Raw genomic sequence first — 12,550 nt, 5'->3', positions numbered from 1 at the left:
TCATCCTCTGCTTGTCTTCGTAGTAGCTGTTAGCCGTTAGCTTCCTCCTCTCCTCCAGGTGGGTAAACCTTTTCTCCCGCGTTTCTTTTCATGGCTTCATAAAAAAAAGTAGGAAGTTGGTTTTAATGTCGCCATTTTGTTGCTGAAAAAGTTTTGCGTGTTTGTAGTGGAAATATCCCGATAAAAGACTTGCCACCATAAAGGGGTGTAAACGGTCCAAACAGCTGTTCAGGTGACGTCATGGCTACCTTCACGGGTTTCTCTGTATTTTAAGGCCCGGTTTGTTGTTTCTGTCGGGGAAACTCCAATAATCAGCCCATCCGCCAAACTTTATTTGCACAAACTAATCACACTCAGGTGCGTAATGTTTTAAATGTTTGTCTGAAGTTGCCAGGTCGTCTCTGAAACAACAATAACACACTAATAACACACTAATAACCCAATAATAACACACTAACACACTAATAACACACTAATAACCCAATAATAACACTAATAACCCACTAATAACCCACTAATAACCCAATAATAACACACTAACACACTAATAACCCACTAATAACCCAATAATAACCCAATACTAACCCACTAATAACCCACTAATAACCCAATAATAACCCAATAATAACACACTAACACACCACCTGTAACTTCAACCTGAATGTCTTTTGAAACCCTCAACGCGGTTCGAACGGCGCGTGCGCAGCAGGTTTGTGCGCAGGTGGACGGAGGCTGTTGAACGAGAGGAAGACCTGCTGCCGGCTGGCAAACTTTCTCTGAGCGATAGTTTGACATGTTAGTGTGGCCGAAGTCACAAGCACAGCCGTTGGCTTTAAACTACGTGGACAGTTAGTTTTGTCACACGACGTCGAAGTTATAAAATAAGACTTTTAGCGAGTGCAGAGCAACAGCTTGGAAATGGCTCGGAAGTGGCGGCTCGTTAACGTGTCGTCGTAATGGGCCGCGGTTCCGTCCGGATCTCACACCCGTCCCGGAGTCCGACAACAGAACCAGAACCAGATATACTTGAGAACAGCTTTCTTGTGAATTCGGCTGTGTTAAATGACAGTAAAGGTTGCAGTGTAATGCCCCTTTAACAGAAGAAGAAACGTGCCGACCTCCAGTCACGTGTGAGCGTGTCACGTGATTCATTAAGTGTAAGTAAAAAACAGAAAGAAAGCCAAACCTCAGACACTATTTGCTTTGTGCCCTGACTGCATTAAACACGACATCTATGTGATCACTTGGACGTGTCGCACCAAAACCTACAAGGTAAGAAAAACAGTCCCGTTTTCTCCACGCGGAATAAAAGGAAAATAAAACCGGCTCGGAAGTCATTCAAACCAGCTAGCTTTACTGTTAGCCACCTAGCACGCTAAGCTAACTTGTTTATTTGGTTCATTTAAAGCTAACGTTAGCTAGCGCGCTCATTTCAATGTCAGTCGTTTGGCAGGTTAGCTTCGCACTTTACGACATTTATATAGTTAATTATGAAGCCACAGAATGACGTCGACTGATGGTGTTTGTTGTTGTTTTTCAGGCTGTTGGAGGAGTGTGCAGCAGGTTGGTCTCTGTTGCTAACAGCTGAACTCTGTCAAAAACCTATCTGCTCATTATGGTAAAGTAACTCGACAACTATCAGGATATTTAGTGTTTAGATGGTTTGTGAGGGTTTAATTTTCACTTTAATACAGTCGTAAACCAAACAACACCTTTTTAAAAACCCTCTTGTCCTGCTTTAATGTCAAAACATCAGTTGTTTAAAAGGTCTGTGTCTTTAATTCAGGGGATGTGTTGATATTTTAGACTGATAAATCATTTTAAAGTTTCCTCTTATGTGTTTAACTGATGCAAGTTGGTTTAATACAAATTAAAAAATGACATTACAAGTCTAAAAAGTTAGTGCAAAAAAAAAAGAAAAGCGATTAACAAATTAATCCTCAAGTTGATTTCAAAGATCCAAATTTGCAGGCCGAAAAAAGTGAAGGAATATTAACATGTTTATGTTAATCAGATTAAATTAAGCCACATTTAAAGACCAGGCTTCAGCACACAGTCAGCAGTGTCAGAGAGGACGGCTGTAAACCAGCACAAGTAATTATTCTTCATGTATGTTTTATTTATTCATTTTACAATTAGATTTAGCATCATAATAAAGTATTTTTGTATATCACCTTTCATACAAGAAATGCAGCTCAAAGTGCTTCACAGCAAGAGAATTACAGGCAGTGTTTCACATATAAAGGAACATAAAAAAATAGAGAAATGAAATTAAACACGAATACATTTAAAATATAAAATAAAGCTAAATGCATTTTAAAGGATCAAGCGCCTTAAATTCGTTCTTTTAGAGATCTGTGATTGAGATATTTTCTGAACTGTACAACAAGCTCGTTGGAAATGATTGAAACCTTTTTCTTAAACACTGAAGCACTAAATGGACATTTTATTCGGATTTAACAAATCTGCTGCATCTGCATAAATTTATTTAAAGCTATTCAGGTAATTCAAACTCACTTTCAAGCAAAAGTGGCAAATTTTCTGTAATGTGCTGTTTTTCTTTGACATCTTCTGTCATAATTTATAACGGTTAATACGGTGGACTCGATGAATGCTGGAGGAACAAATTCAACGTTTAGCAACCAGTGTATTTATTACATCTTTAAACTCTGTGACTTTTAGCTGCTATTTAGGTCATGAAGTGCTTTAGATAGCAGAACGGTACATGGACTTCACAGCTGGCCCGATCTGGGTTTGTTTAGTGTGGAAATCCAGTTTATCCGATGGAATGCTTGCAGAGCTGCTCCACATGCTTTTATTCTTCTCCTCTACAGCGACGTCGAGGTTTTTGTTTTTTCTTCTTTATCTTTCTTTGCGGCGAGAGCGAACGAAACTCAAGATGATAAGATTGTTTTTGCGGTTTGATATTTTTTTGCATACTTGCCTCGACCGCGTTGCATCACGTCTCTCCTCCGTGTGTGTGCAGACGCCTCCGATGGGGATCCTGTTCCTGGCTCTGCTGGGTCTGAGCTCGGCGCTGGTCTGCCCTGATGGAGGCATGTGCGAGGACAGAAACACCTGCTGCAAGAACACCGAGGGAGGATACGCATGCTGTCCACTTCCACGTGTGAGTTACTGACCTGGGAATCATTTGAAATCAGACTGCAAGTGGTGCTCATCACTTTGGTTTTTGCAGCTGCATGCGAGTTTAAGGGGCTCGTTTGCCATTTACAGTATGTGCAGGTACAGAAGACGAGCATAATGAAAAGGTCCTCGCAGTCAGTCGGTCTGCACGGCTCTCGTCCAAATGGTGAAACATCTACTCCCACAGATATTACATTTACGTGACGTGCGGGCGCTGAAACACGCTGCGCAGATTCCCTCGGCGCGTCGTGTCCCGTTGGTCCGCGGGTTCGTTCTCACGCCGTCTCTCGTTTGAAACCGCCTGCAGGCCGAGTGCTGCTCAGACCACCGCCACTGCTGCTACGAGGGGACGGCGTGCGATCTGGTCCACGAGAAGTGCGTCAATAAAACCGTCTCCCTGCCCTGGATGAGACGACTCCCGACCCAGCCGGCCCGGCTCCTCCCTCAGGTGACATAACCAACGTTGTTTTCTGTCTTATCGGCGTTTTTGGGTTGTTTGTCGACCTTTGACCTCTGAGCGGCGAGGCATAAAGATTTCGACCTTTTCAGACATGCAAATGTAATTGTTTGGAGAATGTGGGTCAAATAACATATTGGACTCATTGGCATCGTTAGATTTGTTGCATTGGCACTTTGTTCATCTTTATGTTTCTTCATTGTTTATCCAACGCAAAAAAGCAAACAGAATAAACTCTCTTTAATTTGGGGCAAACCAAACATAACTGACACTCGGACATGGCAGAGATTTGATGACTTAAAAAAACAAAAACATCGTAACCTCGACACTTCTACTCTCTTCATTTTTATCAGCTTTTTTTAGATGTACGTGTTTTTGCGAGACCGTAGCACCATTAAAACACCTGTAAGAAAGATAAACTCTGCTCGTGTGCTTCTTGTGTGCGTTAGTAATCCTTTTTCTGCTCCTCCCGTCATTGGTATGCGTCGGCCGTGGTGTTCGGTGGCTGCAGCTCGGGAGCGCCGTGAAGGCCGTCGTTTGTCCGGACCAGGAGTCGGAGTGTCCGGATGAAACCACGTGCTGCGAGCTTCCTGACGGCTCGTGGGGCTGCTGTCCGTTTGCCAAGGTGACGCACACACACACACACACACGCACACACGCACACACACACACACACACACACACACACACACACACTTACAGCGGTGTAGCACCACAAACCACCAGACACTTCACACCCAGAAACACATCACACAGTCGGGTGGTCGGCTTCTGATGCTGCCTGTCCGAAGCACGAAAGAAACTCTTAATACGCTAAAAAGTAAAACTCATACTGTGACGATGCTAAAATTTGACTTGTTGCCGTAATGACATCATACGTCTCTCGTGTCATGGCTGAAAGTGAGTCCAAAAAAAAAAAGGAGCGACTTCTCTCATGTTTAAGTAGTTTGGTTACAAATGATCGGCCTTTAAAATGCATTTTGCTTTATTTTATATTTTAACTGTATTTGTTTTTATTTTATTTCTCTTATTTTTAAATCTTCCTTTATATCTGAAATGCTGCATGTCATTTTCTTGCTGTGAAGCACTTTGAGCTGCTTTTCTTGTATGAAAGGTGTGATACAAATATAGTTTATTATTATCATAAAACATTTGTGTGTTCATGGGACAAAAACATAAGAATAAAAAACGGTGTAAGTCAGGCTTCAGTCTGAGTAAAATCACCCTCAAAGATCTTAGTTTCATAATAAATGTTGGTTTCGGTAGTTTTTGTTGTGTTTTATGAAATATGAAATATTTATTTTGTTTTCTTCACTATTTTGAGGCTCAGATTCGAGGCTGCAACCTTTTAGTTCCATCGCTCATGTTGAAGAATCTACATACTCTATTTAAAATGTTTAGTATCCTTTAATCTGATTTCGACATGAGAAAAGCATTTTCCCTCTGCTGGTTATATATTTATAATTCCTCTCCCGCCGCTGTAAGTCTGCGTGATGTTCGGTACGCGGTGTCCTCGACTCTTCGGTGTTCCTGACTGTCACAAATGATTTTCTTCTCCCGACAGGCGGTGTGTTGTGAGGATAAGCGCCACTGCTGCCCCGAGGGGACGCGTTGCGATCTCGTTCACTCCAAGTGTGTGTCGGCCTCGCTGGAGTCCCTCCCCACGACAGAAAAACGGCCCGCCCGAAGGAGGGAGGACGATCCAGGTGGGGAGTTCCTCATATGAATAAGCATCTTTACAGCGAGCTGTCGGAACAAGTCTTTGCAAAGACGGAAAAATCCACCAATTCGTGGCGAAATAGGCGCAAATTCACATCAGCGCGAGTCTGAAGTTGAAACCCAGAATCTTCTACTTTCACTGTATTTATGTAGAAAGACTCATAAAGTCGCCGTAATCCATCTTCTTTCTACAGTTATATACAGATGATAACCGCTCCGATAACGACCGACCACCTTTTTCTTTCTCAGGTCTCCGTGTTTCCACCGTCGGCTCGGTGATGTGTCCCGGCGGGAAAAGCAGCTGCCCGGACAGTTACACCTGTTGCCTGGAGACCAGCGGAGACTACGGCTGCTGCCCGTACCCAGAGGTACGTAAACACCGCAGCTAGCCACGACTAGCGCACTAATGAGCCCGTAGTGGACGTTTATTTCCTTTTTAGTTCGATCATTTCTAGTTTCCAAACAAACATACTTGACTGATATTTTGAAATCATGTGCAGGCCACGTGCTGCAGCGATCAACTCCACTGTTGCCCCAGCAACACCATCTGTGACCTGGAGCACGGCGTCTGTAAGTCCGGCCCGGCCCAAGTGCCCCTGATGAAGAAGGTTCCCGCGGTTCCCAACAACGGTACGCTGCTCTACAGTTCAAATCCTGGACTCCTTAATGTACTTTAATGAGATTTATTGACATCATGCGGACAGAATTAAAAGGCGGGTGTGTCTCTTCCTCCCGTCAGTTGTGTGTCCGGACCAAGAGACGGTGTGTCCGGATCAGACGACGTGCTGCCAGATGAGCAACGGCACGTACGGCTGCTGTCCGATGCCCAACGTAAGAAAACTTTAACTGGCAAGACGAACTAGAATCAGGAGTGACGGGCTCCATTTTGTTCTGTTTGATGTCATTAAATGGCCACGACCCTCGGGGGTTGGGGGGAGGGGGGTGCAGCGGCGGCGGTGGCTTCTCATTATATTTAACACTGACCTCTTCAGTGTAATTAAGGAGAACTGAGCGCTCTAATCTTAAAATCTTCGCAATAGATTTTAAAGTGCTGCTTCTGGTTGGATGTTTTATCCCCAGAATATATCTGTGACACGCTCAGAGGATTTAAGGGCTCTTCGATCTGTGAACTCGGGTCAGTTAGTCCAAGTGAAACATGCTGATGTAGCTAAATTTAACTGGGAACTGGGGGCCCGAAATGTACTTTTACTGTTTTTATTCTCTTGCATGCACTTTGTATTTTCGTTTAAACTCCCATCTCTCAGTAAAAAAGAAATTCCAATTACTATTTTATTGACTTTGCCACCATACAAATAAAATTGCTTGCTAAAGCATCATTTCATATATTTAATAGTGAGTTTCCTCTTTTTTGTTGTTGTTGTTGTTGTTGTTGTCTTGCAGGCCGTCTGCTGCTCAGATCACGTCCACTGCTGCCCCGCGGACACCGAGTGCGACCTGATCCACAGCACCTGCCTTTCGTCGCACGGGAACGTCCCGATGTCCGTGAAGGTGCCGGCCGCCGCCGCCGCCGCCGCCGCGCACGGCAGAGGTGAGACGGAGACGCTCGTCACCACTGAGGAAGAAGCAACTTGAAGCAGAACACGTCTGTGTTTCCGAGGCAGCTGTTCTGGCTGTTCTGGCTGTTCTGGCTGTTCTGGCTGTTCTGGCTGTTCTGGCCCGCGATCCTCTGCACAGCTGGAGTTACGTCACATGAGCTGGAGAGGGAGAGAGTTGGTGAAGCGAGAGGAAGAGAGAGGCATTAAAAGGAAAGCTGCAAAAAGATGACCGATAGATTCCCGTTTTCTTTTTACTTCAAATAAAGTTAGAAAAATTATAATAATAATCAAGTGGATCAAAGATCAAGGTGCATTTTTTTATGACAAAGTGGTATATATCCTAACTGTACGCATACTGCATGCAACAGTCCATACTTTGTGAGGGCAGCTGCAGTAAAACTCTGGAAACTTAAACTGTCCGTGGTCCAGTTGCATTGTGGGAAAATGTGAGCTCCAGATTCTTACAGTCCGTCTGTCTTCCAGTCGCTGCCGTTTCCTGTAACGGCTCCGTGGCCTGCGCTGACGGGGACACCTGCTGCCAGACGTCGGGGGGAGGATGGGCCTGCTGTCCTCTACCGAAGGTACCGACTCTCTGCCGGCATGTTTTCTGTCTCTGCAGCCGGCGACGAATTACTGAACACGAGAGTCGTCCTTTGTCTCCGGTCCGATCGTGATTCTGCAACATTCAGAAGTTTGTTTTGTCGCAACACTCGCGTGTAGAAACACGAGTCGACGTGATGAACGTTCATTCAGTCCCGGCACGTCTTGCGCTGCCGTTCTCCTTCCCTGCAGGCCGTGTGCTGTGAGGACCACCAGCACTGCTGTCCTCACGGCACCGTCTGCAACCTGGAAGCCTACACGTGCGACGACGCCGCCGTCGTCGTCGTGATGCCGTTGCTCGGCAACCTGCCCGTCCTCCCTTCGTTGACCGACAACAGCAAGTGCAACAGGTCGACCTGGTGTCCCAGGAAGTCCACCTGCTGCAAGACGCCGGGCGGAGGCTGGGCCTGCTGCCCTCTGCCTCAGGTAGTCGGGGGGGAACTCGGACGCATCGTAGAGTCTTCCTGCATTTTAATAAAAAAAAGTGCTCCGTAACATTTCGTCCCGTGTCCTCCCCACCAGGCCGTCTGCTGCGACGACCACGTCCACTGCTGCCCTCACGGCTCCGTCTGCAACCTGGAGGCGGAGAGCTGCGACAACCCGGCCGCTCTCTCCCCGGCCCGCCGCTGGCTGGCGAAGACGGCCGCTCTGACCTCGGAGGTCCTGGACGAGAAGTGCGACGGGCAGACGATGTGTCCCGGAGGAACCACCTGCTGCAAGAAGAACTCGGGACAGTGGGCCTGCTGCCCGTTAGCGCAGGTCAGCGCTGTCCGTTGTTGTTTTTTTTATCCATAGTTTCCTTAGCTCGCCTATAAACTTTAATAAGAAGATAAAATAGTCCTGTAGTTGTGTATATCTCTGAAAAAACATTTAAAAGCTTATAAATATTCCATCTTTGAGTAATTTTGTTGTCAAACATCCCTGGTTTGAAATTCAGGTCACAGCTCAGTCCCTTCTTGTCCCACTGAAGTCGGCCGTGTTGTCTGAAGTTTTCGGTGGTTCCATTATAAGATTTTTAATTCTTATTAGTTGTTTGTTTTCCCACTGAATGCTTCACAATCTGATATCAGTCGGGGTTTTTTATTTGTTTTTTTTGGACAGAATAGCAGGAATGTCTCGGTGTTGCATAAACTTGTTTATGACTGTTGAACTGAAGTATTTCCAGTTTTGTATTGAAGGTCTGTTCTGTCTTCTTCCTCTCCAGGCCGTGTGCTGCAGCGATCACGAGCATTGCTGCCCCAAAGGCTACAAGTGCAACGTGGCTGAGCAGACTTGTGACAAACCCGGAGACCGGAGCCTTCCCTGGCTGCAGAAGATCCCGGCCCTGCAGAGCGAACCCAGCCGCGGTGTTTCCGGTCCAAGACGCTCCGACAGGAACATGTGTGACGCCCAGACCAGCTGCCCTCGGGACACCACCTGCTGCTTCATGGAGCAGAGCCACAAATGGGGCTGCTGTCCTCTGCCAAAGGCGAGCATGATCATTCATTTCATCCTCACACTGGTGTAAATCACATTATGAGCGTGTGAACGTGACCCCCCCCCCCTCCTCCCCCCTCTCTCTCTCTGTGTTGCCTGTGTCGGCTCCCCCTGCAGGCGGTCTGCTGTAAAGACGGGAACCACTGCTGCCCCAGCGGACACACCTGCGAGCCCCACCGGTCCTCCTGCTCCCGAGGCCCCCGCGTCACCCCCTGGTTCACCAAAGTGAGCGCTCGCACGGAGCCGGCCGCCGTGACCGACGTCAAATGTGACGACAAGAGCAGCTGCGCTTCAGGGGCGACATGCTGCAAGCTGCAGACGGGCGAGTGGGGCTGCTGCCCGCTGGTGAAGGTCGGTACATCACCGTCACATTCATGGCAGGCTTTTTAATTAAACCCTCCTGGGTCTCGATCACAGACTGGATATAAAAGTGTTCGTAGCTTCAGGTCTGTAAAATGGTTCTGATCCAGAAGTGTCTTCAGCTGCAATACCAGCGAGTGCCACTAGAGGTCGGCTCCAAAAAGCCTCCGGCTCCATAGACTCCCATTCAACTTCTCTCATCAAATCCAAAGTGAATAAAATGTGTCCATCAGTTATCTCGGTGTTGTTAGCTAAAGTCACTCCTTCTTATTAGCTTTCTGGAGGTCCATCTGAAAATAATCCCTCATTCATTAGAAAAGAAGATTCAAGAAGACCTGTTTTTGGGGGGGCGTGTCTTGTTTGATTGACAGGCCTGTGGTGCAGTCAGGTTACAGCTATCGGTGGGCGGGACGTAGTATCGTCAGGTTTCCGATCAGATCGGTCAGATCCACCGCTGGCTCTCGGTGGATCCGAGCTGACAGCCAAACGATTCTCCACATGCTGACATCTTCATCCTCCTCCTCCTCTTCTTCTTCAGGCGGTTTGCTGCACCGACCACGAGCATTGCTGTCCTCAGGGCTACACCTGCAACATGCAGACGGGGACGTGTGAGAAGAAGAACCTGGACGCGCTGCTGCACAGCCTCCCTCAGAGCATAGTGGTACGATCCGAGGAGGAGGAGGAGGAGGAGGAGGAGGAGGTACCATGTGACCCGGCGGGGACGTTCACCTGCCCCAAGAGAGACACCTGCTGTAAGGTGTCGTCCACCGAGTGGGGCTGCTGTCCCTCCTCCGGGGTTCGTCTCTCCGCTCGCTCTCGCGTGATCACATGACCTGTTTGATTGGTGCCGATAATTGTGATTGAAATTGTTTGTTTGTTTGTTTACTTCCAGGCTGTTTGCTGCCCCGACTCGAAGCACTGCTGTCCCGCCGGACACTCGTGCGACCCGCGGGCCGGCGGCTGCTCCCTGCAAGCCCCACCCACCTGGGACACTTTGTTCGGGGACGGAAAGAGACACTTTGTCCGTCGCGGACTATAATCCCCATCCCACCCCCCCTCGTCCTCCTCAGAGTTGCACTGACGACCTTCGACCTTCAGTCCACACAACATCCCTCTGCTGCCGGGGTCGAGAAGGGCTCCTTCCTGTTTGACTTCGTGGAGGCGGACGTTCGTGTTTCTCACGACCGTTTCCGTGTTGTTGTTTTTTTTTTTTTGTTTTCGTGAAGAATTTTTGTTGCAAGGCAGGAAAACGACAAAAAAAGAAAAAGCGTGCTTCAGGTTTTATCGGGCGATGAAGACGTGCGAGAGAGAAGCAGAAGCGCTTTGCAGGAAGGCGATCAGGTGACACGACAGCCGCTCATTCGCTGACGCTCAGTTTATCGTTTCCAACGGTGCCAGAGCCTCTTCGTTAAAACACATCCACGACATCCACACTCTTTTAAAGGATGACTCCACATTCACATTTCTTTATCTCCTGTTTCTCCGCCTCTGTTGTTGAGATTTGTTTGAACACAAATTCCCCCACTTTGTGCTACTTTAATTTGAAATACAATAAAATAAATCTGAATTGTCCTTTTAAAGGAGAAATCCGATGTCGCGCTGTAGGTTTTGAATAAATCCCATAAAAAGATCAAAACCTTTCCGTCTGCGATGAGCCTGCTTTATTCTACTAAAAAGCAAAATGAGGTCACTAATGTAAAGTTTGTTTTTTATTGTTATTAGTTCAATTGTTTTCTTTGTTGTTGTTTTTTTAAATCTCATGATGACCACTAAAAATTATGTAAGGAAAAAAAAAAAAAAAAGCAGGTAATTGTGGATAAAATGTAGATCAAAGAAGTTGAAGGTGGATAACTGAAGCTTTCATAAGTCAGGTTTTTGTTTTTGTTTTTGCCGAGTCATGTGATTTCCTCGAGGCCATCTCAGTGTTTTCATGGAGTTTGTTGACAGTAAAAAAAAAAAAGAAAGCAGAAGTAGAATCTCAGTGGCCCTTTCTCTCTGCAGAGACACAAGCATGGATGTACTCGCTGCCTTAGCATTTTATTACATAATTCATTTCCTCCATTTCACTTGAAGTCTGCGTGATGTCATTGGTCCACTGACTGTGGGGTGTCGGCCACGTGGGGTTGGTTCTCTGTCCTGTTGTTTCAATTGGTTGATGATTTTTCTGATTGGTAAATGAGAAACGTGTTTAGTCAATAAAATGTCAGAAAAAATAAAATACAAAAAAAGAAATGACCCGTCATTAATTTAACCGTCTGACCAACAGATTGGTGACTTTACCGACACTGAAAACTCTGTCAGTCCAAGAAGCTGGAACCGGTGATTTTATTTGACATGGGTGAGTTCATCAATCATAAAAAGTTTTTGCCGGTTAATTTTCTGTCGGTCGATGAATTATTTTTGTTGGTTTCTGAGGAATTAGTTGTTCCTTCTGGAGACGAAGGTTTGGACTGTTTCTTGGTCTGTTGGCTGTTCTTTTCTGTGATGACTCTGCTGATGAATATTTGGCGACAGACTCCGAGTCATCACTGCTGCATTTCTCTTACGTTTGCCAAAGATCTCACATCTGTGATCACTTAAGTTTCTGGTCTTATTTTAGCACCAAGTAGATTTCTTCAGCCTCTTAAAACTGTTTTTCACCTTTTAGGAGAGATCTTGTGAGTAACTTTTTATTTGCCAGCATCTAGTCTAGGAATTTTCTTATGTTTTTATCTCTTTGAACAAGGAGGTTTTATGAATACGGCTTTAAACACTGAAGGAGCTTTTCAAGATGTATGCGTGTATTTTTATTCACAGGAGAGTTTTTATTCTCATGACTTTAAAGCTTTTATATATCTGCTTTTTATTAAGAATTACGGACCAATCTCTGGCGTTTAGATCCTGTTTTCTTCCTGCCGTTGTTGCGGCCTTTTTAAAAAAGGAGGATTTCACCTTTGGGAGGGCATTCTTCAAAAGTTCTTCAAAATATCAGCTTTGTTGATGTGATAATTAAATCCGGTGAGGTCATCGGGATGTGCAGGCTCTCGCACAACCAGCCCACATACTTCCTCTGGCCTTTATCCCTCTGTATCCTCTTTCCTCCCCCGCCTCCTCCTCCACCTCCTCCTCCTCCTCCTCGTCATCAGAAAGTTGTTATGACGACCACGGTAAACACAAGGGAGTCCAGTGGAGACACAGCTGTGGGGGTGGAGGGGGAGAGGGGGTGAGAGGAGGACGTGTCCCACTTTACTGTCAGGTT

At 46.2% G+C, this 12,550-nt stretch overlaps 1 protein-coding gene across 2 annotated transcripts; it reads left to right on the top strand.

Moving 5' to 3' along the window:
- Window positions 1-1,139: 1,139 nt before the first annotated feature.
- grnb (granulin b) lies at window positions 1,140-11,576 on the top strand. Of its 2 annotated transcripts, none has more exons than XM_069160009.1 (17): window positions 1,140-1,272; window positions 1,541-1,563; window positions 2,987-3,127; window positions 3,452-3,592; window positions 4,113-4,226; window positions 5,166-5,307; window positions 5,570-5,688; window positions 5,821-5,950; window positions 6,060-6,151; window positions 6,722-6,869; window positions 7,360-7,457; window positions 7,669-7,902; window positions 7,999-8,235; window positions 8,681-8,944; window positions 9,070-9,303; window positions 9,851-10,108; window positions 10,205-11,576. In XM_069160009.1, exons 3-17 carry the CDS (start codon window positions 2,996-2,998, stop codon window positions 10,349-10,351), a joined length of 2,490 nt encoding a protein of 829 aa, XP_069016110.1. In that variant the 5' UTR covers window positions 1,140-1,272; window positions 1,541-1,563; window positions 2,987-2,995; the 3' UTR covers window positions 10,352-11,576. The 2 variants fall into 2 exon arrangements, with proteins under 2 accessions (XP_069016110.1, XP_069016109.1); XM_069160008.1 differs by having other exon boundaries at window positions 1,541-1,618.
- Window positions 11,577-12,550: the final 974 nt, after the last annotated feature.

The sequence above is a fragment of the Embiotoca jacksoni genome, unplaced genomic scaffold (assembly GCF_022577435.1).
Source record: "Embiotoca jacksoni isolate LCO1_2020_lvr unplaced genomic scaffold, fEmbJac1.0.p SCAF_26, whole genome shotgun sequence".
In the NCBI taxonomy this organism is placed as follows: domain Eukaryota; kingdom Metazoa; phylum Chordata; class Actinopteri; family Embiotocidae; genus Embiotoca; species Embiotoca jacksoni.
The sequence above is the reverse complement of the archived record's forward strand: the minus strand, read 5'-3'. Positions and strand labels throughout refer to the sequence as shown.

What these genes read in the sequence shown, in the direction of transcription:
- grnb (XM_069160008.1), top strand. An exon ending in GCTGCTGTCCGTTTGCCAAG is followed by an intron (nt 4,227 to 5,165) that starts GTGACGCACACA and finishes TTCTCCCGACAG; the next exon opens with GCGGTGTGTTGTGAGGATAA. An exon ending in TCCCGCGGTTCCCAACAACG is followed by an intron (nt 5,951 to 6,059) that starts GTACGCTGCTCT and finishes TCCTCCCGTCAG; the next exon opens with TTGTGTGTCCGGACCAAGAG.